Raw genomic sequence first — 27,243 nt, forward strand, 5'->3', positions numbered from 1 at the left:
TAAGGTTTCATTACATTTTTAAGGACTAACAGGTGTGCCTCTATGGTTTGCCAAAATACTTCATGATGAACTGCAAAACTAATCTGTAAACTTGCTGCTCACCCCCTGGCTCGCACTGCACCTGGCTAGTGAAATGGCAATAGCGGAGTTTATGCCTGGTCATCCTTGTTCCACCGCCACCGACCTCAAAGCACCAAAGCAGGTGGTTAATCTACACATCACTCGAAAAAGTCTTATGACCTTGGAAGTGCGTAGGTTACCTAAAAGTGCAAAAGAAAGCTCCTGCTCCTTATCCCCCTACAGCAGTTCAGTAGAAACTACTAAGAGCAGTTGTGCTCAGACACGGATTAAGGTCAGACAAGCTCTCAAGCGTCTACGGGACCTTGGTAACATTGGTCCTTGCAGGCCCTTCGCTTTCTGAACTGCCTGGAAGGAGCCACCACAGCCCCCCGCCTCGCCTCAGTTCGCCTGCCAGCCAGGCCTTCACTTGAAAGCGTGCACCTGGTGAGGCTGAAGCCTAATTGCCTTTCCAAACACATGCTGCGACATGAAAGGGGCTACCCCCTTTTACTGTTTGATCCCCAGTTCGCCTACCATATGGCATTTCTAAATATGGGGTCTGTAGAGATACGGTATTTTCTATAAACAGATTTTGGTAACAGGGCACGGCGTTAGAAGTGAGAACTTTTCTGCTTTGGGGCCGGGAGAGCTGCTCCTGGGGACAGCAGCGCCTGAGGAGAGCGGGCGGTGGGAGACGGGGCCCACGGCCGCGGTACGAAGCGCTGGGACAGGCCCGGAGCAACCGCCCGACCCGGCGGCCGGGCGTTGCGGGCGCGGAGCCGCCTCTGCGCCGGCGCGGTGGGCCGCGCTACCGGCAGCGCAGCGCAGGGCAGGGCAGGGCCGGGAGGAAGAGGAGAGCAGCGGGCATGGCGGCGCCCGCGGCGCTGCAGAGGAGCGTGGTGTCCCCCGCGGGCCGGCACACCGCCTCCCTCATCTTCCTGCACGGCTCAGGTGGCTGCTTCCCCCCCCTTCTCTCCCCTCCTACCCCGCGGTGGGGCTGGGGCGCGGGGCAGGGGCTCGGTGGGCGTCGCTTCCCACTAGGGACGGGCGCAGCGGGGCCGCCCGGGGGAGGCCGCCCTCCCTCCGACCGCGGGGCCGGGGTGGCTGCCGCCGCCTTGCCGCCTCGCCGCCTCCTCCTGCGCGGCGGGGCCCTGCCGGGAGCGCGGCGGGGGGACAGGGTCGGCCCCCTCAGGCCGTGGCGGTCCGGTCCTGCGTGAGGGGGCCTGCGGGACGTGCCCACTGCCACGGCAGCCACCAGGCTCGGCGTGGCTGGCAGAGGAGGATAAGGGGTGTGAGGAGTCCCTGTCCCTGCGGCTCTAGCCTGCCCTGCTCTCTCCTGGGGCGCTGGCCGGCGAGGAGGAGCCTCCGTGGGCAAAGCGGTGTGCGTGTGCCTGGGCTCGGTCTAGCGACTGAGCTTTCCCGGGCCTGAGGTGGGTCCGTGGGGTGTGTTTTAGGGAAGGTGCCGTTATACACCAGCCTGGCTTTCTTCACCATGAGAACAAACGTGTTCCAGAAGATACTCTTTTAATTCGTCCACTCTAAGGGTAGCCACATGCAAAGGATGATTTTCATAATTAAAACGTCTCTTGGCGTTTTTAGGATCACACTGAGTATTGTTGCCACCTTTTAAAAGCCGGTGTTAATAGACCGAATTCTCTCTGTTCAGAAGGGTCCTAGCCACGTCCAGACTGGCTTCATGGGCACCACCTGCAGAAGGTAGTTACCCACATCAGTGAGCAGTCTGAGGGCAGGAGGAGAGTGTGTGTTTTGTTGTTTTTTTTTCTTAAAGGTTGTTTCTAATCTGCCAAATAACAACAGCGAAGTCCACATGACTTAAAAAAAAAAAAAAAAGAAAAAATCAGTAATCACAGGTCTTTATTAGATCAAGGCCTAGGGAATCAGTTCGGTTGAGTTGTCCATGTGCATATGGCAGTGTGCTCAACTCTTTCAGTGTCTTTTTCTTAGTTTTGCTTTTAGCTGATGCTTCTGTTTAGTTTAGCAAAGAAGTACATGCTTATTAAATCAGTTTCATTTTTATAATCTAGTTTAATTTTGCTTTTCTCAAATTCTGTGAGTTAAAGCATGAAAGTGAAAGAGTTCATAAGATGTGTTCAGCCCTCTTGTTAACGCTAATGCTTTAATGCTTGAGGAAATAATTCTCTGTCATGTTGGAGGAGTAAGGGAAGATTATGGTTAGAGGTTGATTCCACATGTGGTTAAAGTACTCTACAATTTTTCATTTTTGATATGATTTCATTCATAATGTTTGCAGTAGGGAAGTACAAGGGTGCTTTTATTTGGTTTTGTTTAGCAGTTCCACAGAATAGAATTTAAAACAGAAGTAGCCGCAGTGCCATTGCTGTGGGCTGGCCTGTAAACCTGAATTGTTGCCTTCTGTACAGTGCTTGTGATGGAAAGTGGCAGTCAAGTGGCATGAATCCATTTTGTTCATAATGCTTGCTCCAGACAAATTATAACAAGTGGAAAATGTAAATGCAAAATGGTATAAAAAAAAATTAGAAAATTCCCAGTACTGTACATCAGATTTAGGTAGAGAATCCATTTGGCAGGGAAGGCAGATGGACATAACAAATGTATAAGAACTTTTTAGGCTTACAACTTTGCATGTTGTAACATGCTTGTTACATGTTGTTAAGTTAACTTTGCACAGAAAGAAAATTTGGAAATGTAAGCTATATTTGAAAGGAAAATAATTCATACTTTACTTACGGGGGGGGGGGTGGGGGGGGAGATAATATTGCTGCCATCAGTCTATTTCAGGTTTGGAAACAGACTCAGCACAGAATTGTCTGTGCATTGTTTGCTGCTTTTTAGTAGTGTTCAGAAGAACATATAATGCTAAAATCTAAGACCACCCTGAAAGACAAACCTTTCAGAAGGTTGATGGGGTTTTTTTGGTGTCACAGTCTCCTCTCTTTCTGCCTCCCCTCCAAATTCTATCCTTACCAAATCAAAATGCATTACCTCTGTATGCAGGTGCTCACAGCAGTTTGGACCATGGGGACTCTTGACACGCAGAACTTGATAGTTAAATTTTCTCTTACTTAACTTCATAGAAAACTTGTTTTCATGGACAAACTAGCTTCATTAACTGTAAATCTTCCTGCTGATCTTGGCAAAGCTTAAGAAATGTGAATAAGTAATAAAAGATGTGTCCTGCACCATTAAGGAGTTTGTAAAGACCTCAGTAAGTCCCAATTCTGTAAGCATTCAGATAGTTGCTTAGGTTGACCTACCTGAGGGTTTGTCCTGGGCAAGTATTTGCAAAGCCTAGACTTTTGCTTTCTAGTTGAAAAAAGAGGAGTGTATAGAAAAACAAATATTTATTCAAGCCTACTTAAGATATGTTGTTCATAAATTAGGTGGCAGCAACCATGGGGAAACCCTTGCATGTCAAGAGTGTCTACCAAGAATCAAATGTGTGTTTGGACTTCAGGCCATACTACTTACATAAGCAAAGTGCTTGTGGGAATGTGTTCTGAAGCATCCAGTTAAAGATGTAACTTTGATTTTACTGTTTAACATAGCAGACAATAAGATTTGTGTCAGTTTTGTGACCTTATTGCTTATTTGTCATGAGGAGTATTTAGGTCAAACAGAGAGAACTTCACAGTTATGCCACTTGTGCTCAACATTAAAAAAAAAAAAAATGCTGGGTTTAGATCCTTTTGCCTTCCATTTTTATTCTGAAGATGCATTAATTGTATGTGTAAGTAAAGATCACTGAATTTTATTTGAGTGCTAAAGCAAGAGCAAATCTTCTCCATTGGGGAATTATAATTATTGTAACAATAAATTGGTATATTAATGTGACATTGTTCAGGTGAAACCATGTAACATGGCAGTAAGCCTGGCTTAGGGCAGTGATATTTTTTCTTGGGGTTTAGCCATTTTATTGAGAGGAATAGGGTGAGTTCTAAAGTCAAACTGACTAGTATGAGATAAAGTAATAGAGAATTCTTTTAACTCACATAAGTAGTTTGAGTTGATAATATGTGGGAGCGTCGACTTCAAACAAGACTAAACTTCTATGGCACGAGTGGCAGTAGTGAAATTCCAGTTTGCTGAATCCCCACCAAATTTTTAGGTTGAACGTTACTACATGTTGTATTACTGCCTACTATAAACCATATTCCTTGATGGGCCAGTTTCCTCAAGCTTGAAGCATTGTTAACTCTTATTGGAGACTTGTGTGTGCATGCTGTTCAGAGAGGTGGCAGTGAAGTTATAGTTGAAGATACCAGTGACACAAAGACAAGCTCTAGAAACTGTCTGGTGTATATATGTAAATTTGTTTGAAAGGAACACGTGCTGTCTGTGTAAGAATTCATGCTGTGTATCCATTCATAGCACTTCAGTATGCAGGGGTTTTGGCTACACTGAGTTGATAAGAATAGGAAAAAGCACATTGAGAGTCAGATCTGAACTAGTTTTCAAACAGAACTTTGGGATTAAGGTTTTTGAGGAGCCTGCCAGCTATTTTAACCCAAACTCATCTCTTGATCACTTTTACAAAATGGGAGTGTTTGACTAATACTTCCCTTAAAGCCTATGTATGATATTATAAAATTCTGTAGTAAAAGTAATTATCTTTTCTAAGGGGAACAGCAAGTATTTAATCTTACTTTTTAAGAAGTTCATCAGTATTTTTTGTTTGTCACTGTTACCAGCAAATAAGGTAAGTTTCAAGTAAGAGGTAAGGCCTTGTGCCAGATTAGGAAGTACTTAAGCCATTGGATGTAGTAAAGTATTTATTAAACTTATGCTGTGGGATCCCTTCAGTAGTCTGTTTCTAGGAAGTTTTGAGTCCATCTTCATTGGAAAGAGGGTTGAGGTTATTCTAGAAAGTTCTTTTTTAGCATTTTGGAGAATTAACTTTGTGATTTAGAGATTAAGTCAATCTGGTATAAATATATTTGACATTGTATAGTTTTCTTCCTAAATGCACAGAATAATTCTTGTTGTACTCTTCTGTGTGATACAGGTGATACTGGCCAAGGAGCAAGAGCATGGATAAAACAAATTTTGAATCAAGACATGGCTTTCCAACATATAAAAGTAATTTACCCAACAGCTCCTGCCAGGTATTGTTTAATATATTTTAACTGTAGGATTAAATTACTCTATTCCAGTACTGTAAAATACGCTTGTCAATATTGGTACAGACTGTCGTAAGACTTCCTTCTTCTTATGTGTATGCTTTTTGGCAAAACTGGAGCTCAACAGCGCATTGCTGCACAGGGACTGTGATTTTAAATGGTTAAGACTTCACAGAAGTCACAGTCTCTAATTCAAACTTAGGTATTGTCCTCATAGTATCTTTCCATCTTCTTGATATAAATAGAAGAAGATTCTCCGATGTGTGTTGCGATGGCATGATAGAGCCATGTTGTGGATCACAATCCTACCTCTATTAACTCCATAAATTAACCACTAAAATATTCTGTTGTATTTAATGCCAGGTTTCAGTTCTGAAGGTGGTCGGTCTTTTTGGCAAGTAGGATGTGAAAGATCTTCAGCTGCTGGAGAAAGGACTGGGAATTTAAAATTACACATTTCTTCTCGTTTGAATCCTGGGCCAGCTGTTTCAAAGAGAATTGAGCTCAACATTTGCTGTAGGCACAAATCTCATTATTAAATAACACTGTGTTCAGTGGTAGACTGAAGATGTAGATGATAATATTTACCCCTGGGAATTTGAAAGTTAATGAGGTCAAACCTAAAGGCTAAAAGTTGGACACCTACCTCCATATTTAGCTATCTAAAGACATGGCCTTATATTTCAGAGTTGTTTAATTTTTCTTAATATAAATTCATTTTTAAGGTGTCTGTAGCTCTAAGTTAGGAAAATGTTTCCTTGAAAGGTAATGGGGCTTAAGTTTCTTTCTGAATTTGTGCGTAAGTGTGGATGAATGCTGAAAGGAAAAGGAAATTGTGACATTCTACACGGACTTTCGAGGTACAGAGGTTTGAAACTCAGAAAAAATTTTCTTGGAGGGTATAAACAAGTATAATAGCAGATTTTGTCTGGCACTCGCTCATACATGAAAAAAACTTTCCTTGACCGTGTATTTTTATGATCTACTTAGGCAGGAAAAGCAATTGAGAGACTGCAGTGTGAATGTACTCTCTGTTACAGAAAAAATCAAGCCAGTGAGTGGAAGTCTTTGAAGCAGTGTGTTTTGGGTTAGTAGGTAGTGAATATGATTTTCTGTAAATAATGTGCTCATTACTTTATTGATGACAGGCTAATGTGATGCTAGAGTTATCAGTGGCATATCACAAATACTGATGGGCTCCATTTCTTCCCTATCAACGCAGCAGGTACTGGAGAAATGCAGGAGGTTTTGCTTCCCTATGAAACGATCTTTCTTCACATTATATGCAGCCAGAGCACCTCAGACCATATCTGTTAGGCCAGTGCTTCATTTTTCCATCCCGCTGCACTTCTGGGGTCCAATCTTTTTCTCATTTGTTTTTGTTTCTTTGGATAACTACGGATGTAAACTATGTATAAATGATTAACCAGCAAGATCTCCTGACTCAAATGAGTGGTGTGTATGGGGAATTTGTTTTTGTCTTAAGACTTTGGATTTCAGTACTTTGGTAAACAGATGGGAAGAAACATACTGTCCTAATTAAAATATGTGAATAAACAGTTAATTCCACTCTCTTTCTCTAAGAGAAGGTTACTCTTGTTCTTCTCTAGAGCAGATAAAGGTCATGCATGAGTTGATTCAGAAGTGGTTTTTAGAGAAACTGAAAAGTTGGATATTCAAAGAATAAAAAATACCCACACTGTTTGTCTTTGCCAATATGAACTACGCTTGGGAATATTAGTGTACAGCCCTCTGTTGTTGATAAGCACAACATAGCTGACATAGTAAATAAAATAGATTAGCTGACATAGTATAGATTAGCTAATAGATTAGCTGACATAGTAAATAAAATAGATGCCCATAAGTACAATAATGTTTGCCACTGTTTGCAGCAATGCTGAAGTGAAGTTTGTGAAGATATGTTACTGGTTGAAACTGAAATAACAGAAGCCTTTACAGGTCCATTTCATGTTTTGGTATTCAAGTCCAAAGCACGCTATGCTTTTTGAAACACTTGCAATGGTTGCTCTCCTTTCTTCCACGGAAAGGAAGAACAAGGCCTAGAACATCCAAACTTGAATGGCAGGCATTAAAATAATTGTATCTGCATTAGGAACTTGAATATATGGTCTGATTTTGTGTGTGTGTATGTATATATTTTTTATAAGAATTCCAAATACTTCTGGCACCAATGGGTGAATTCAGCATCCTTGATAATGAGACCTATAGGTGGACAGTTATGGGTGTGCAGATATGCTGAAGAAGGTTCTGATCCAGTCTTTGATCGTGTAGAGACAGAGCGATATGCTGGTGGAAAGCTCCACTGATGTGAGTGAGAGTCTCTGTGGGTGGCACAGCCTGCCACTGCATTGTCAATTATAGGAGCACAGTGCAAAGCTTGCCAGCAGGTTTTTACACTGATGATGAAATCAAAGAAAAGCTTGAAGTTAGGCTAGACCATACTAGGATTGCTTGGCCAATATGCTCTTCTGGCAAAATACTGTTAATGTGGATGTAGTTCATACTGTATAAACTCCTGTCTTTTCCAGCATAACTTACCACATACACATTGAATGCGCTCCGTCAAAGTAGTTATGCCAGTAAAAGCAGGTTTGATGATATAACTGCAATGCTAGAGGCTTTGGCAGGATGAACTGCAGGTCAGGAATACCTTTTCACGTTTTTGATGGATATAATTCTGCTGGTAGATACATCTATGGATTTGGCCTTACATATTCTTCATCTCTATTAAATAGAGTCTGAAAAGCGGTGGAATTCAAATTCTTCAAGAAAACATTGAAGATTTTTTTTTCTTTGTGGCAGGTGGATGGAGTTTATGTTTACATTTTTTTAGATTTTATCCCAGGCACTGAAACATACATATTTTTCATTTACTACGTCATCAGAGGTTCAGACATGTTTTGATTCAAGAGTCAATATGTTTGAAAATTATTTTGGAAAACCAGCCCAGCATATAATCTAGAAGAATTCTAAAACATGTTCTCTGGCTTCATGAGCATTGATTTCGGCAAACACTAGAGGGGATACTTCCATTTTATGGGTAAAAGCAATAGAACGTTACTGAACTACATTTTATAAAACTGTTTTTTACTAGTCTCTGTAGGTCTCTGTAAAAGATTACACTTTTAAAAAAAGATTACTTTTCTTTAATCATTTTTATAATGTGCAGGATCTGTGTAGAGAATGATCACCAGATGTCTCCTGGACAGGTAAAGTTTTTGCAGCATTTTGTCACACTCATCCCCCATCGCTTTGGAAGGTCCTGTGAGTCTCATATTTGTTTTCTGAGTGAAAATAACAGAATGCAGGTAGTGCAATTTACTATTAAAAAAGAAAAACTTGCAAAATTTCTAAGTAAAATGCTTATGGTAAAAAGCATGCTTAAATAAAAAAAGGGAAAAATATGTGGATTTGAAGTCTCGGTGTGATGTAGTGCAAGTAGTGGCACCTGAATTTGGAATACATTTGGAAATTAAATGCATGTAGCTGAAGCATGCAAATTTTGCTTTACAAGTGAAAATTTTTAGACATTGCTTAGAGATGTTTTGTTTTTTGTCTGTAATGTAGGCAACTGAGATACTTAAATTAATAGAGAACTTGTTTTAATAGGTTGTTCTTTTAACTTTATCTGGCTTTCTTTCAAGATCAGTACTTCTGTACATAGATTAAACTTGTTAAACACAACAGAATTCTATTTCCTCTCCCTTGTAATGCTAATGTATATCTTTAATTAAAAAAAAGAAGCTCAAATTGTAGCCCTAGCAGCTGATGCAATCCCTAAAGCCACGTCTACAGTAATAGTTTTAAAGGAAAGGGTTTCCTTTTTCCTTTTTTATTTGGGTCAGGATGGCTACAGCTTTAAATACTGTTTCAGCTGCTACAACTGTGACTTAAACATTAGGTTTCTATTGAGTTTCTAAATCAGAACTGAATACCACCCAATTTAACCTTTTTTTTTTTTTTTTTAATAGAAAGTGATAGTTTAAATTGGCATTGCAGGAGCTAACGTGGTAAAGTTAAAACTATTTAGGCTCCACTTGTTTTAATAAGTATACCTTACCTTCTATAATTCCCTTAAAAAATCTAGGTCAAAGATTCTTTGCGTTGTCTAGCATTCCATTCTGACAGTCCTTCTCTTTTGCAAGTCAGAAAGTAAACTATAAATACTTCTTGGGCTATTTTGTGGATCTTTTTGACATTCATTCAACATACCTTTCTGTGGCAAATAAGTCTCCATGCAGTTTCTTGTCTGTGTCGTGTCGTCCCCATCCCGTTTCCCCACCACCACCACCACCTTAGTCTAATTTCCCTTGTCTCTAAGATGGTGGCTGGTAAGGACTGCTCAGCATTATATGGCCTGGTACGCCATCCTTTCACCTAAGTTCACATCTTTGCTCATCTCATGGGTGGAAATGAGTTTCATCTCATCGTAGTCCCTCTTTGGCTATATCGCAAAACCACCAGACAGTTTGGCACTGTTCAGCTACATTGGCAGTCTCTACTTGTGAGAGGCCTAGGATTGGAAAAGCAGCAGGGGTACTGCAGGTCAGACTTGAGATGGATTGGCGGAGCTGTGTAGGGGAGCGTGCACGGTGCCTATCATACTATGTTTGGCTCAAGCAAATGTTATTAATCCTTCACTTTTGTAAGCCCTAACCTCATTCATAAATTTAACACAAAGAAGTCTTTTTAGAGGTGGAAGTTTGCGGGACAAATGGAGAGGGTTTTGGTTGGTATCATGGGGTGGTTCTTTCATCTCCTTTTGTAAATAGAAATTTAACATTCTGCGTAATAATGATGGAAGCATGCTTGGATAAACTTCATGGTTTCCTTTTATTTCTCCTCTTGCATTAGGTGAGGAAAACATATGGATATGCATACATGTAATGCTTACATCATATACTAAACACCACGTGGAATGCAATAAACACTTGTCAGAGATACTTTAGTCATGCTTCAGGAAAATAGAATAGAACATGATGGCAGTCATCTTGGATTTCTAATCCCTTTAACTACCTCGCGCTCATAGACATCCTTCCTCTTGTTTTTCTTCTCTCAACTGTTTTCCAATGCAGAAGAGTTGGAGACAGTGGTTTTTATATGGCTCCTCCAGCAAGCAGTTGTGGGGTTCTAAGTTATGTGTTGTACTCTTGCTTTACAGACTTTTCAGGGGTTTCTGTGCTTAGCTGGTGTCATTCATCCATGCTCAGTGTTGTTTGCCACCAGCTTGTGAAAGATACCACTCTGAATCCCAGAGTGTCTTTCAAACCCTGTAATGGAGAACTGATTCAGTTCAGGACCCTGGTTTGCCTCTTGCCACTTTCTTTCAGTGAATTCATAAAGCAGCCATTATGAGCTGGTTGCTGAGGAAGTGTCTAGAAAAGGTCATTTATAGTCTTCTCAGCCATAACATTATTGCCATTTCTCTGATTAGTACAAATCCCCACAATTTAAACTACATTTTTAAATGTTAGGAGTTAGTTCAATTTGTAGGAAATTGTGTTGCAAATATCTCTCAAAAATGGATACAAGTTCGGAAGTTAGATATGCCCAAAGAGAGGGTTCTTGATTCTTGTTTTCTTATACGGATTTGAATCTTTTGTGTGCTCCAGAGCAAGCAAAACAAAAACACACACCCCTTTAAAACTAAACAACAACAACAACCCCCCACACACACACACCTTGGTGGGCTATATATTTTCATTCAGAGTTTCAACAGCACACGTTCTAGAAACATGGAGCTTTATTTTTAGTGTCATTTTAAAAAGAGAATAAAGAAAGGGAGGCACAGAGGAAAAATCATCGGGACTAATGTTACGAGTTTTGATTAAACTTAGGAAAGCAAAAAAATCCAAACTGAAAGCTGACCATTTGGTCTGTCACTGTCCTTAACTGACCATGCTGATCTTTCACTCCACTCTGTATTTCTTTGCTTTTGTGTATTTCAGTCCAGCTTCTCGTGTCACTGTAACATAGGGATTTTTCAAATTTTTTTCTTTTGTGGTTCAATTGTATGAAAAAATTTTGTTCTGTATTCTTGGAGCTGTACAGATGGTTCCATGCCAAACATATTTGTTTACCGTGGTAATGTCTGAGTTGTAGTGTGCCAGCTAATAAAGGGATTTATTTAAGGAACAAGGTGAATGACTAAAACAGATGTGCCAGTTGGGTGAACCATTACAAGAATCTTACTTCTCAGCTTTATGTAAAGGTTATTTTTAATGCATTTCTGAGGAATCAAGAGTGGTTGCAAGGATGTTTTTGAGACAGCTGAAAGCATCTTGTCTGTTTGCTTTGGGGGTCTTTTCCTGTGGGTTTAAGACACATTAGTCTTTCATCTATCTTATTGAAGAATTTGCAAAGACAGCAGGTGAAAGTCCTGAGTTTCGACGTCTGATCAAGTATTAGAATCTCATCGTGAATTTTTGTCCTGTTTATAAATTGTACGATTCTGTCTTTCAGTTGTGGGGAAGCCTGTTTTAACATTTCAGTAATGTAAATGTAAATTTCTGTAATGTAATACAAATATGTATCTTCATTCCATGGAAATCCTGGATCAGCCTGCTGTAATAATACTAAAAAACTTACACATCTTTTCTCGCACAAATCTAAGGTACTCTGGTTTTACTAGAAAATGAAGCACTCTGGCTGCTAGGCATCTTAACCAGGATTGATGTAAAAGTGTTTGAGACAGACGCTAAAACAGTGTATTAAATGCTGTTTGCCCAAGCGCTTAGTCTGTTGTACATTACAGTCTCCAAGTGACTTCCAGAAACTCCACTGTTTCCGCTGTTGTTGATATTTTTGACTGTAATGTCCCCTCTTAGAAATTGACTTTTGTGAATTAGAGATTTGTAATCTTGTTTCTTAGGTGTTCAATTCATTCGGGAAGAATCCTGGAGACGCTGGTAATACTAAAGAGAAGGTTTTTTTTTTTTTAAAAAAAGGCATTTTAATAACTTGTTTTTAAACTTAGCTTTAGCTTGTTGGGTGTACAAAATATTTCTACTGAATTTCCTTTAATGTAGGAGTTACCTTTTTTTAATAGACAAGTAAGGGCTAACTTGAAAAAAAAATTGTTAATTCTGGTGCTTAAGTATATGGTTTGTTTTGAATTAAGCAAATGAGGGGCTACTTAAGGCACACACTGTACTAAACTTAACAACATACTTGCATGCCATTTTGAATAATAGTAGATTGTTATGTTTTTTAGGTGCTCGTTCCTGAAGCTGTGCTCAAAAAGATGAAACAGTGTAGTCTGTCTGTACCTATCTGTTGCTGTTTGTTGCCTCTTTCTTTATATTTGGCTTACCAGCTTTTAAGTCATGGACTTTATTTGTTTCATGTTCATGGCACCAGGCAGAAGAAAATCTGTTCTCTCATTTTGACTTGTGTGACTGAGTAATGCAAATAACGTACTGCCTCTTGTATGCTTGTACTAGTGGCAGTATTTCTGGTTTAGAAATAGCTGTTTACATATGTGAAGGCTCTCTGGTATTAATAAAGGCAGAATTTGTTCCTTCATTAAGAATAATTGAAATAGTGGCTTTCTCATTTTAGGTTAGTTGTGTTTTTGTTTAATCCTAGTACTGAAAAAAATCCAGAGAGAGCACAGAAGTCAGTGTTAGCGTTTTCAGTGGGTTCCCATCCAGACAAATTTATCAAAGGCTGTCTGTTTGTAGGCAATGCTTGTAATCTGATCTGATCTCATCTGAGCTTAAGTAAAAATGAAAAATGTGCCCCCTGATTAAACATTGCAATTAAGGATTTTAGGGGGCTTGGTTTTGAGATGAAGCATCGATCTCAAAGCAGTATGTTTGGTATTAAATTATAGAGCCATTGCAAGGCAATTAGATCACCTTTCTTGGGATTTTAGGGCTCTATTCATCTTCTTTATTCAAAAACAAAGAAAAGGCTGCTTTGAATTGTAGCTTCCTTGATTATCTGAGGTTTGGGCAGCATGTTAAAGCACTTAAAATACTAATCCGACAACACAGTATTTTGGGGGGGAAGTATCATTATGTCTCTAATTTGTGTCTGTGCACCAATCCAGTAAGCAACATGGCATTTCTTTCAGTTATTTTTATGAGATACCTGCCCCATTAAGGTGAGGGTGTCTGTATGTATTTAAGAAAAAGAAAAATTGACAGAGGGAAGAAATTTTTGTAAATACCTAGAGGATCATGATACCCATCTCCTGTCAATTTTGACAAGAATAAGACAACTGAATCCCATAAAGTTAGTTCCTGCAAAGCTGTCTTGTTCAGCAGTTACTTCAGTTTGTCCTATTCCAAGGTGGATTTCAACCCTAACTTTGTTTAGGATTCAGAACCTCTTGACAGTGTTAGGATTTAAAATGTTTAGCTGACCTGATCAACCTTGACATTGAACTGACTGAAACTTGCATTTTATGTAGCTTCCAAGTGCTGTCTTCATTCTTGAAGGACAGTGTTTTCAATGCAAGGAAATGCAATGTGACTGGATGTGAATTGAGTTAGACCTGAAAAAGGTTCCTTCTCTTCTTCACTGGAGAGAAACTGAATTGTTTTTGTTTATCAGATATGCTGAAGGCTTTTGATCTTATGCCTGGTTAATCATTTGTTTTCTTTCCTTCCACCACTCCAGGCCATATACACCTATGAAAGGAGCCTTTTCCACTGTGTGGTTTGACAGGTATAAGATCTCCAATGATTGTCCAGAACACATTGAAAGTATTGATTCTATGTGCCGGGGACTTACAGACTTGATCAACGATGAGATTAAAAATGGCATTGCAAAGAATAGGATACTAATAGGTAAGAGAGACTTATCTTTAATGAGTTTATTTTAATTTTTTTTTAATTGTTAAGAGATCAGCTACTTCAAATTTACTCCATCCTGAAAGGTCATGAGCATGCCTTGCAACTGCTGAACAGCCCCTTCAGCAGCCAATCCTCAAGAATATTGAATCATTATTTAAACCTGTATCAGGTGGGGAACATGGCTAACTGCAAGCAGTTTCCTCAAAAATGTAACTTAAAACTGTTTTTATTGTAAATAATAATTTGTAATCATTATTTAAAATACAGGGTGGGCAGTGATACACTCTTAAAAGTACATATTTTTACTATGTCCTTTTAGCCTTTTTGAGGAATGAAAAGCATACTTTCCCAAAATTACTTGTATTTTGGAGAGTGGAGGTATAGCATATAAATAATCATGAGCTTTTCCTTACTGCTCTAATCAGTTTGGGTTAATTCATGGGGAAAAAAATTGCATATTACATATCACTAAAGATTAACACTTGATAACAAATGAAGTATTAGCTGTCATAGTTCATATGTGTCTATCTTCCTGTCCCTCTTAATTTCCACACATTTCCAGTAACTTTCACAGAACTGTGAAACAGATAGTGGGATTTTGAGGCACAGGAGTTGAGGGAATGGAGTAGCCTGTGTTGGCGAGGGAATGAGAGTTCACGAGTCCTTGGCTCCCTGTCCCATCCCTAGACCACAGACTATTTCAGGTTGGGGAAAAAACTCTTAATGTGGGAAATTATAAATTTATGGCCAGCTGAGTCATGCCATCAAAATCCTGTGTGGTGGATCTACTACCATTCAGCCTACCTGTTTTCATGGTCCAGCCCCATGTTGCTCTTTGAAGGCCTCTGTTTACTTTCCCTGTCTGGTTCATTGCCCTGGCTTCAGAATGCATTGTTTTGGATGGCTGTCAGCACAGTCTCTTTGATCTATCTTTCCTGTGTTATACCTGCTGGCTTGGAAAGAGCTGAAGAAGTGCAGGTGCTTTTTCTGTAGGGTGAGCTGGGAGATGTTCTGTGTACAGATCCAACTTGCTACTAGGCTTTTCTCCTTTCTCTGTAGCCTTCAAAATTAGATCTAGTGAGGCTGTGGAGCATGAAAGTTGTTTTACGAATCATAAGCAGAGTAAGGAAGTTGGAATGCACCGATTGTTTCAGCCTGTAGATTCTCTGGAAGTCCCCGTCTCTGTGTATTTGCATTCCTCATCTGTAAATCAGAAATAATTATACTTATTTTCTCACTCCGAGAGCTTTGATTTCAAGCTTCTAGAGTAAGGCACTGTTTCCTTGCCTCTGTGCCAGAGACTACATGCATACATTCCCACAGTTGAATCTAATATTTGTGTAAAAAACAAAATAAGGCAGCCCTGAATTAGGTCCATCCAAAGTGCAGAAGGGGACTCATGTAGACGCTTAAGAAATTTGCTAGTGGAAAATGAATTGTGTTACTTGTGGCAGCACAAGATTAAGTGTTCTTCCATGAGGACTTTTTGCCTTCTCTGCACTGGTTTTGATGGTTAACCAGTGTGTGATGCAGTGGAGGATTAACCTTAGAGATCCTGTAAGGTTTCTAAAGGTTAGGTTTAGTATTAGTCTGAGTCAGCCTAATGTGACATCCTTAGTTGTTTTAGATGGGACTTTGTGCAAATAATTGCCCATCTTCTGGCATCATCTCTTACAGGAAATCAGAAATTCTGTAAAGGCACCTGGCAGCTTTAATAACGTTTTTGATCAGAAGAGAATATGAGGCCACGGTTTGGTTATGAAGATATAGTCAGTATGTCTGCACCAAACTGTAGCCTCCACTGGAAAAGTAGAAATGGGTGGCCTGAAATTGCTCTGAGTTAGAGGAAGATTGGTGTGCAGCAGATAATGAAAGATATGGTCATTTGCTCAGAATGTTGAAGAGCTAAATCATGTCAGATCTTGTTAGATTTCTCTTTGAAAAAGTCAGGAACATACATTTGGTACAAGAAGAGGAGGCTTGAGATAACGAGTGGGGAGCAGACAGTGGATTTGTGAGCGCTGGTGTGATAGGAGTTGGAGGAAGCAGCCTTCTTGAGGTGAAGGGGAAGACTATTAGAACAGAGGAAACCATGGGGAAATGTTGCTATGAATATTTTCGCAGTGCATTCAGTGACGTGGTATCATGTAGAAGATCTATAATGGGAATACTGGTACCTATCTTATTATAGAAAATAGAAACAAAATAGTTGAGAGAAGAGACTGGAGGACTCGGGAGTTTGTGAAGAGCAGTGGGGGCCTTTCAGGTAGGTCACAGAAGCCAAGAGAGCAGAGCAGTTGCATGAAGAGGGAGTTACATGGAATGAGATGGTTGTTAAAGAGTTAAGGAGAACTGGGTTGTGGGACTGTCTATTTTGTAATGAGTGGGAGTTTTAATGAGTGGAAAGAAAACAAAATGAGTATGAGGAGGGTAACAAGATTGAAGGTTATGGTTTTATATGGAATAGCGGACTAGAAATTACAGGCTGAGGATGGGTGTCAGATATTGTTAGATCAGGGCGAGTGAGGTGTTAGGCAAGCAGGAAGGTGGGTAGCTGCTGACAGCTCAGAGGTGTGGGGATAAGAAGGCAAGATCTGAGGGAGCACTGTGCAAAGGAGAGCGCGTGGGAAGAGAGGGGAAGCAGGAGCAGGCTCTCAAGTGGTGGAAAATGAGAAGCCCAATACGTGGTGTTCTGAGGGATGATTCTCCTGGAGCCATTCAAACTTTCCACAAGGCTCAAGATTGTGGGTACAGTAAGATCATTTGTTCTGAAAGAAATTACAGCCTGTGCTGTTTGTTTTGATAGCACAGTTAGCTCTGAAATCCACAGGTGGCTGCTTGTAGGGCAGAACTCTAAAGCTGGGGGTGGCGTCCAGGTTGTGCAGTGCCAATCCTCTTTTTCTATATCAAGAAGAATATTGCTGCAGCCTTGTTTTTAACAGCTGCTGTATGAATCTACTTCTAAAGAATTAAATTACTTAATTCACTGGAGGTAAATAAACTCTTATTATTAAAACCTCCATATCAATTTAGTGTAACAACCAGCAGACAGTAGTTCATGGGTCCCCTACCCATTTCTATTTCCTGACAGTTTCACGAGTTCCTTTCCTACTAATACAGAAGTCTTTTGAAGGAAGTAGACTTCTGGTTCATTAAGGTTTATTTCCCCTGACCTTGAAGGAGGAAGGAAGGGAGACTGACTGCAATATATAATTATTTTTGAATAATTATATCATCCCCAGAATTTGATAGTGGAAGTCGCTTTTTAGCCAAACATTCCTGTTGAGTTACTCTTGCTGGTCTTCCTGGCTAAAGCACTTCTTGCAACTAATCCTGTAAGTAGGTTTATATTGACTTTGGAGATAAAAAGAGGATGATAAAATTAGTCAAATTTGGACACTTAGAGCTTTGATAGTATCCTTTCTTAAGAACTGCATGTATTCCTTCCTTGTAAATGCCTGAATTCATTGCTAAAGTAGCTAAACAAGTAAATAACCACAGTTTGAAATGTGGGACAATAATTTCTTTTTCTATTTAAAGCTGAGTTGGTTTTTCAGGTGGTGGTGGTTTTGCTTTGTTTTGTTTTCTTGTGGCTTTTTTTTTAACTGCTTCTATAGTGATAGTGCACTACAAAATAACTCCACTTAGGTGGAAATTGTCAAAGATTTCAACAATCTTATTCAAGAATATGTTAGAAGCTCTTGAAAGAAATGGCCACTTCACATTTGAAGCATTCCGATAGTGCTCACTTTAGTCAACTACACTTCAGTGAAAGGCAGTCTTTTTGTTCTTTTTTTTTTTTTCTTAATTTAGCACTACTTTCCTACTTTTACAGGTCACTTTTTGTGTAGCGCAGAAATGCTGATCCAAGCGTGTTGGTCTCTGCCACCTGTAGTCACTTGTGTAAGCAGCCAGTGAAAATAAACTTTCCATAACAGTCCTGTGGATTTGACTGTATGCCAAAAAACACATGCATGATTCCTGACCCCTTGTACTGTAACAATAACACAAGACACACAACCACTTTTTGTTTATTGCTAGACTTCTTGCACAGCTACTGAACCATGGTGGAAGTAACATGAAAGCGCTGTGCTTCTCGTAAATATTAGCATTTCCATCCCTCTCAGTGTGTGTGAGAATGGGATGGGGAGGAAATATCTTGGCTTTGACATCCCAGAGAAAGAGGATTCTGTAAATAGGGGAAGATAAAATAATCAACAGTGAATCATTAAAATGTTGGGCAAACTACTTTACCTACGATCCTGGTATTTTATGTTGTTGGCTTCTAAGCCTTTTGTTGTCACTCATCCTATCTTGTATCTTCTGTCTTTATTAGGAAAATGTTGCCTTTCATTTAGAGGCACTTACTGTCTTGCTGTCACAGAGTAAGTTAATGGATTTATATTGCCACTTGTCACTGCAATTCAAATGAGATTTCTCTTTCTGTACCACCCATTACTTGGCTTTGTGGTTTATCTAAATTATGCCTATGAGATCCTGGGCTCAAAGCAGTACTGCTACTCCATATCCCCCATAATACCAGCAAACATTTCATTAATTTTCAGTGCATTAGTGTAAATTTGCATTGCTTCTGTACTTCAGGGAAAATGTTTTCTCCTCTTGTTTGTTTGCACCTGAACTGGCCATTTATTTTTCTTTTGGATCTCTACTACTCTCTTTACTTCCTGATGCGCAAGCAAGAGACATTAACAAATGCATGTTTCTGTTTCCTTCATAAATCATTCAGTAGGCAGTATAAATGCTAATAATTTTAAGGAGAGAGTAGGATCCACCACTTGTTATTTTGTTTCCCAGCTTTTGACAGTGTCCATATGAATGTATCTGGAGGGTCTTTGAAAGGTAGCATATTCTCAGTTTCAATCTGCATGGTGAATGACGGGCTTAGCAAATGATGGTGAAGATTAGGAGTAAATAAGGCTCACAGCAGTAAAACCAAAAATAATTCAACCATGATATTGTCATCACATATTATCATCAGATAATGGCTTTGGGAAGAAAAGAATTATAAAGTGAATTGAATTCTGATCTTTTCAGCCTTAGTAGAAACTCTGTTGAAAACATATGCTTACTCATCTTTAATAAATGCCTGAATTCAGTGCAAAATTAAATGGATGGATGGGCTTTTAGAATGCTTGAGAGTCATGTGTAGACATGCCACAGGGTGCACTTTAACCTGTACTTTTCACAGTTGTGCCTACAGAATCATAGAAGAGTGAGGCTTAACAACATTTGCTAGTTCATCTTCATGTGTCAGTGCCGGTTCAGCTCTTGTTTATGCCAATCCTTACCATTGCTTTTCTGACTTGTTCTAAAAGATCTTCATTAATGGAAGGTTCACAGCTTTCCAAGGCAACCTGTTCCTGTGCTTCACTATTCTTTGCTTTAGAGAGTCTATTTTCTAGTTTCTTTTCTGTGATTCGGTTTAAAATCATGAATACCATGAGCATAAAAAATAGGTAATTCTCTTCCTTTTTCCATATTGTGCGGTTATGCTGACTGTAAAAATGACTGGTAAGTGTTGCAGCAGAGCTGTGCTGTCATCTTCAGAAACAACCAAGCAAACACAGTAGGTAAATAAAGCAAGCCATAGATTTGTTAGAGTAACATCTTAGTAAAAATTGATTTGAGACTTTTCATGGATTTTATTGTCCTTCTAGTGCTAAAAATTAAGATTCCTTAGGTACACATGTTGGGTTCCTCTCTACTACCCATTTCAGTTGAAAATAAAACCGTAACTGGTTCTGGTTTTACTGCGAGTTGATACATTAGAAACTATTGTATACTTGTTTTTACAGGAAAGTGGTAAAACTTGTACCACTTAAATATGCATTTCAAAATGTGTTTGGCTGGTGAGAAAGTTAGATAGCAAATTGATTCATGTTCCTAACAAGAGGAAGTGGCTGAGCCAGTGAAGGGAAGTTGCCTTTGTTCTTGTAAAGATTCTCAGTTACTGAGTAACAAACAGAATAAAAAGGCTATCAAAGGTGGAAACCATTCATTGCAGTTCTACTAGTGTGTAAGGTTAGCGTTCAGTGAAGTTTCATGAATAGATTAAAAGGAGAAAATCACTGCTGTGAGGAAATTCGCTTGAGACAAAGTACATGTTTGAGCGCTTAACACAGGAGCAGTGTTCAGGGAGTTCTGTGGAGAAGTGAATTTGCTGTACCACTGGCATTTGTACTCTTCGCTGATACTCATATATGAACACTGTTAAATGTATATAATACTTCCATTCATGGATGAAGAAGGAAGGTCAAAACAGAAAGTCAGCTTCTTTGCAGATGATGTGTAGAACAAGGTTTTGCTGTTGCCATTAATAGAAGGTAAATCATAGAAAGTCCCTAGGGAGAGTGGAAAGTAAACTGAAATGTAGCTTTAGGGAAAAATTTCTGATAACAGACTGATTAAAGTAACTGTAAGTTGAAATATCTAAAGAAAGGAGAAATTGAGAATGAAAAATGCTGGGAGAATGGCAAGAAAATGAGGCAAGAGTATGTAATGTATTGTGATGATAACAGAACGGGCAAAGACAATTTCTAACTGTGCTGGTGTAGCCTTATATAACAGAAGAGTATTTGTGTCTCCTTGCACTGTGCTGGCACAGGCACTGTATGCTGTAGCATTCATCTCTTGCCACTTTGTTACCAAAGTCGTACTGACAAATTTGAAGAAGTACGGGGAAGATGAAGAACAACTACTAGAGAGAAACTAATGAAGAAATATTGCTTAAAATAAACACCCCAAAACCCACCCCTACACCCAAGTCCAAATCCTTATCTCATCGAAGTCTGGGGCTTAGCTTCTCCTCTTCCTCTTTTGGTTCTGTGCTGTAATGAAGCAGTTTCTACCTCTGCCACTCAAATTCGTGCGAGAAGAGCTCAAGGTCTGTCTTGGCAAGGAGCAGAAGATCTGTACTCAACGCAGATGGCAGAAGTGATGCACTAAATGTGATTAATAACTAAAATTTATTTCCTACGGCTGTGATTTCTAGTGTGGAAAACAGCTTTGATCACATTTTAAAATTACACTGGAAAGACCTAAAAGTGATCTGGTTTGTTGTTTCCTAAGTCCATAGTCATTATCTACAACAAATTGACTAAGTCATTTTACAGTCAGATCTATATGACTCAGGAAGCAATCAGCAATGTCAAACCTGTGTTTGTTAGAGGTGTTTTTTCTGTAAAGAAGAATGAAAACCTAAAGATCTCTCTGAACTCAGGAATAGGTCATTGCAGGCACTGAAGCGGAGCACGGGGGAAAAGGCAGAGTTTTTAGCATTTTCTCATGTATACAGGACACGAGAGAGAGACTAAATAAAGAACCTTTGTGATAGATAATAAAGTTAGTTGTTTTCTGAGATACAAACCCAAATGTTGTTAGACCAAGTACAAAGAAATGAATAAAGCTGACATTTGACAGTAGGTAAATACTTGGTTTCCTGAACTCGACATAATGTTGAAGTGTCATCATGGACCAGATTATCATTTCAGACAGATATAAATGAGGAGCAAATTAATATAAATCAACATCTTTAGCAGAAGTGAGCTCAAGGTTTTATACAAGCACTTTGATGTTTAAAAGGCTCCTAAGGCCATTTACAAGCTCTGGAAAGAAGGTTTTATCACTGAAAAAATGGCAGCTGTGATGCGGGTTTCTATTTTACTCAAGCAGGAATAAATTACATATGAGAAATTCAGTCTCTGTTCACTCTGTGTTACATCATCATATGGCTGGGGTTACCTTTGCATAGTTACAGATGATATTCCAGCAAAGGAGTGTTTCATTTTTACTTAAGTATTGCATGGGAGTTTCCTTCTGATTCAAATTTCTTTAATTTGGAAGTATAAGGATCCTGTGATTTCAGCAGATCTTTCTCAACTAGCAAAGCAAGTTACAAGCAGCTTTCTTCTCACTGCAAAGGGGTATTGCCTAGAAACCAGCACTATACAGAAGCAGATTTGAGGTCATAAATGTGTACTTGAGTGAAGTTTCTTTGCAACTGAAAGAGAGGTGCTGTACTTGATTGAGTCTGTTTTGTATGTGCTTACGTTTAGCCTGTGCATAAACCTCCTTTGTAAGGCAGGGAAGTTAAGTCAAATAGTTAGATGCTTTCCTGAACTGGTATCCTGAGCATTGTAGAGCCAACACTTTTTAACTGTTTTGAAGCATTAATCACAGATCTCTTTAGATATAAGGGGAAAAATGGAAAATGAACATACTTTTTATGTGAAACCTGTTGGCAAATTCTGAACTTCTGTGCACACGCTGTGTACTTCTTGGGAATAGATTGGTCTCAAGCGCAGGGCCTGCTATGTTCTGCCTGTCTCAGCTTGAAATGTTGCCATGTCATTTTTGATCTTGATTAACACTCATGACACAATCTGCTTAGCAATGCTGTGAGGTTTACGTATTCCTTATGGTGAGATTATTGGTGTACATAAGCATAGCTGTACTTTTCTTTTGTGTTTTCCTTACGTTCTGACTGTCACTTCATACATTTGTTTCATGTAATATCTGTACCTGCCTCTTATTTTTCTTAATCCAAAATTTGGATTCTTATGAAAGTTCTTGACTGAGCATGTCTTTCATGTGTTATGTCAAATTTACACTTATATTGAAATACTTATTGTACTTGAAAAAATGTGTCTCCAACTACAAACGCTTATTCAAATTGTTGTTTCTGAAGCACTTACTATATGGTATTTACTCAGAGATTGTTGTGGTATCAAGTGATAAACTTCAGGTTTTCCCCTGGAAAACCAAATTCAAAGAACTAGTCCTTTGTATTACATTTTCTCATAGTAGTATGAGCCACATAAAAGAACCATTACCTAATATTCTTCTAAACAGAAGGTGACTGCATTGTCAAAGACTGCTGGTGAGTAATTGCAGATAGTGTTGCCAGATTGTGACTAACTGGGTACAAAATTTTAGATTAAATCATTTACAAACTAGTAATGAGTTTTCAATGCAGCTTTTTTCCCTGTATTCTAAAATACTTAAAATGGACTTCACTTTATATGTGGACAAAGTACATCTGTATTTATTTGTAAGCAAATGTGAAATGGTTTCTTAGAGTCTAAGTGCTACTTTTTGGGTTTGGGGATGACAGCATCATTCAGAATGATCAAAAGGAAATGAAGAAGTAAATGATCAGATTCCACAGGAGAGAATAAAGGAAACTTCAGCACAAGATGTTGTTTATGTAGTAACTTTGTGTAGCTGTTGTATTTTTTTCAGTGTAGAATTCTTTTACATGTGACAAGAGAACACGTCTGGTAGGAAATAGATGAAAGGCTTGCAGTAGTATTTTCAATACTTTTATTTTTGTGAAGACAAGTTTATTCAAAATTTCAGATTATGTGGGCTGTGCGAGTTTTTAAGGTGTGCTCTTAACTTGTTTACCCACATTCATTCCTACTTTTCCTCAACTACCTTTGTTTCTGAAATGCCACTGGGCACTTAGACATATGACATTTTACTTGAAGTGGTTAAAGATTGATTTGTAGGGTAAATAGCAGGTCCTGGCTTTATTTACCAAAGATAAATATCAGGGTATTATCAGCCCCCTGGTTGCATAGCTAGGGGATCCCAGGTATATCTCCTAGTTTGAGGATACAGCTCTCCTAATTCAATTAAGGACTGTGTTTGAAAAAGGAAACCAAGACTCCAGTCTTCCACGTTGTGTGGTCTTGCTCTTTCTCCCTAAGGTCCAAGTTCTGTAAGTCAGGAACCTGCAGTTACTGCTTTTGGCTATAATCGTCTCTTAAGACTACAAGGTGACAGTAAGTAGAAAGAAGAATCAGAAATTCAGTAGAAATTCTGATCAGAAATCAAAAACTACTGTTGTGTGGGAAAAGAAAGAAAACACTTCATGTCTGGATTAGTCTAGTGTTTTGAGGCCTACACAAATCCAGCCAAATCTCCCAGTTGTAACATGGGATGGAATGCGAGCTAGAAGGGCCTCAGACCTGCTGGGACTTGCAGATAAACATGCTGGAAGAGGATTCCCCATTAGGAACAGTCTCACTGTGACCCAACTAATATTTACAAAGTGCAGTGTTTTTTGCCTCTGAGCTTGTGCGCACCAGAGATTTCCTGTGTGGTCCCAGGACCCGGTGAAGTGCCAAAGTTGCAAGGTGTCGTTGGGCTCAGTTTTGGTGCTGCAGGGGCACTGCTTCCTGCCTGAGTTTTGTTTAGGACCCATGTCAAACTTCTGCGTAGCACAGAAGTCAACCCCAGAGGGCTTATGTAGCCCTTGCAAAAGAGCCGTTCCCATTCTGGGGTCTCATTTTAATCGCTTCAAAAAGATAACAAGCTGAAATGGTTTGGTATTTTGTCTACTGTTTTTGCCTTTCTTCTTCAATCCCTAATTTCATGTCTGAGCCCACACCTTGAAAAGGTCTGGGCTCAGAATTTTGCAACTAATTAACACCAGTTAACTACCTGGCACAAACCAATTGTATCACTAGTACCCTGGATGCTAATGTCGCTCTAAGTAGAGATGCAATCATAACCTTTCTGCTGGTTGCCATCTCTGTGCTAGAAGAGATTTCAGCAGCCAGTCATTCTTCACCCTCAGCATTATCTGGATACAGTCAATGTAATAGCCTACGTACTGTATCCTTGTGAAGTAATGCGGTAGTCTGGATTTCTTTCCTAATGAATAAGCATTTGTCATGTAAAAATCATCCCTGAGGAATTATCTTGTGTAAGGAATTAGTGCAGCTGAAGAGACATATGGAACACAGAAGGCCATTAATTCAGAGATCCTGTTAGAGCTCAGGTGGGGTACATTGCAATTTTTCCCTATTTATTATATATCCTAAAGTGTAATAGCAAAAAAACCCTCAACCTCTGTGTACTAGTCTAATGTGCTGAATGTTCATTGATTATGTACAATAGTGATACAGATCCTTCACGTGTGAATGCTACTAGCCTAGGGAAAAAACAAGTTGGATAAAAAGCAGTGAGAATTACCTGTTTGTAGAGTTTTGCTTTGTTAACATCAGAGAATATATGGCCACAGTGTTCAACTGCCTCCTGGTAGGGACCATACACGAATGGCTTCTAAAGTAACGGCATTTTGGTGATGATTCCACACACACACCCCCCACACCCCCCCAGTAATGAATCTTCAGCAGTACTTTAGCTATCCAACTTCTTAATTGAATCGTGCTTTGATTTAAGATCATTGGAACTTTTATGTTACTCAGGATGTTTTTTTGATTGCATTATGCATAAAAGAAACAAGTCTGAAGATAAAAATAAATTGGACACTAGTTTACAAAGACTTACAGCAAAATCCAATCTCTGTTTCTTTTGTTGCATCCTAGGAGGCTTTTCGATGGGAGGTGGAATGGCAATGCATTTAGCATATAGGTTTCATCAAGATCTGGCAGGAGTCTTTGCTTTGTCTAGTTTTCTCAATAAAGACTCTGCTGTTTACCAGGTGAGTGTGTGGTACGCTTTACAGAAAAACTGCTTAGCTAAAAGAAAAATGTAATTAAAATTGAGTATAGCATGTTTATACATCTGAGGCAATTGATTAATATTCTAAACTTATGACATTTCCTGGAAATAGATAAGCAGAGTATTAGGGAAGTGAGGCTTTAAAGTTGTCCTTACATGATGATTTGTTGCTTTTTTGCGCAGAGAGTACAATTATTTTATTCAAAGTAAGTCCGTGTAGAAGGCAGATTAACAAATGAAATGCTTTGCAAGTTGTCCTTAGTTGTTAGAGCATCCATGTAAGTGTAACTATTCTTTAAAAATATGGGATGAATTATAATACTCATGGGCTCCATCTGCTGTCATGAATTTTTTCTATTTCTCTTATTTGAAGAGGGATATAGACCTTAAAGTAAACCCTATCATTTGTCAAGAGTTAGCACATTGGAATTTGAAGTGCAGTTGTTTTCCAATATTTCCTTGTTTGCTTTTGTAGAGATAGTACAATATGACCACTCAAACGCAGGTTAATAAATGAAATGCTATGTAAATTGTCACCATGTGATTGTAACTATTCTTTTAAAATTTTTAGTGATACGTCTGACAGTGTTTCTTCTCCATCTAGGCTTTGAAAAGAAATGAAAGTGTTCTTCCAGAATTATTTCAGTGTCATGGAACTGCTGATGAACTAGTTCTCTACTCATGGGGTGAAGAGACCAACAAGATGTTAAAGTCACTGGGAGTTTCGACATCACTTCATACTTTTCCAAACCTTAATCATGAGTTAAGCAGAACTGAAATAGAAAAACTAAAAAACTGGATTGTAAAGAAATTACCTGTTGAAGCAGCAAAAACAAACGAATAAAAGAAGATGCAGCTTTCATGTACTTCCTGATTTTTGTGTTTTTAAGATAATCTGTGGCACATATATGGGTGTCCCATGTACGTTATATAAGCACAGCTTCAGGTAGACACTGTTACATTCCATAAAGTTCACTTAAGCGGTGAAAGGGTGGTGCTGACTATTAACACACATTTTGTCATATGGGGTTTCTTTTTCTGTTTTCTTGTCCAGTTTTTAAATACAAATCCATGTCAGTCTATGGGAAATAATGACTGATAATCTTAAAACCATTCCTAAATAATCAAAACAATAGTCAGGAAGCATTGCTCTGAATTTCCTAGATACTTTTTTTTTTTATGTGTGTTCTAAGATGGAAAAATATACAGTGGTATGGTTGTCTTTCTCATGCCATTACAGCAGAAAAAGGCCCGTTATTAAAATAATGGACTTTTAATTACAGAAATACATGCATGTTTTCAAGTTAGTTCACTGAGAGGAACCGTATTGGCTTCAGTTGGATTCTCAGCATGTGGGAACGAACCTGCATCAAAGCAGAGTTGTATGTCACCTCAAAAAAATAACTGAGGTTTGTGTTATATTTTTAAAAGTCGTAAGTAGCTGTGTCTAGCTATACCAGAGGCTCTTGTTACTACCCATTCTCATTGTTCTGTTACTTAGAGGTCTAGCTTTTTGTGAGTTGCTTGAGCCCTGTGTGGTTTGTAGTGTAGGTTTAAAAAAAAAAAAAAAGTGTCATCATGATTGTTAAGAGCTATCCTGTTTTTGAAGAAATCCTTCTTTGGGCACTGTTCCTGTAGAAACTTATTTTTGCCAACAGTTTTATTTCGGTCTGCAACATCACTTTTTAAATTAAAAGATGAGGATGCTTGACTCCTCTGTGGATATTTAAGAGTTGTAAATAATGATT

At 38.9% G+C, this 27,243-nt stretch overlaps 1 protein-coding gene across 1 annotated transcript; it reads left to right on the forward strand.

The window, feature by feature from the left end:
* Positions 1-811: 811 nt before the first annotated feature.
* On the forward strand, positions 812-26,361 carry LYPLAL1 (lysophospholipase like 1). The gene is made up of 5 exons (XM_075496447.1): positions 812-1,011; positions 5,066-5,165; positions 13,827-13,996; positions 25,360-25,475; positions 26,100-26,361. Exons 1-5 carry the CDS (start codon positions 927-929, stop codon positions 26,337-26,339), a joined length of 711 nt encoding a protein of 236 aa, XP_075352562.1. The 5' UTR covers positions 812-926; the 3' UTR covers positions 26,340-26,361.
* The last annotated feature ends 882 nt before the right edge of the window (positions 26,362-27,243 follow it).

This window comes from Mycteria americana, chromosome 3 (genome assembly GCF_035582795.1).
Source record: "Mycteria americana isolate JAX WOST 10 ecotype Jacksonville Zoo and Gardens chromosome 3, USCA_MyAme_1.0, whole genome shotgun sequence".
Lineage (NCBI taxonomy): Eukaryota > Metazoa > Chordata > Aves > Ciconiiformes > Ciconiidae > Mycteria > Mycteria americana.

Excerpts from the sequence above, each read along its gene's own strand:
- LYPLAL1 (XM_075496447.1), top strand. The coding sequence starts at position 927 with ATGGCGGCGCCCGCGGCGCTGCAGAGGAGCGTGGTGTCCCCCGCGGGC. Across the intron at positions 1,012-5,065 it reads CATCTTCCTGCACGGCTCAG|GTGATACTGGCCAAGGAGCA; the intron begins GTGGCTGCTTCC and ends TGTGTGATACAG. Across the intron at positions 13,997-25,359 it reads AAAGAATAGGATACTAATAG|GAGGCTTTTCGATGGGAGGT; the intron begins GTAAGAGAGACT and ends GTTGCATCCTAG.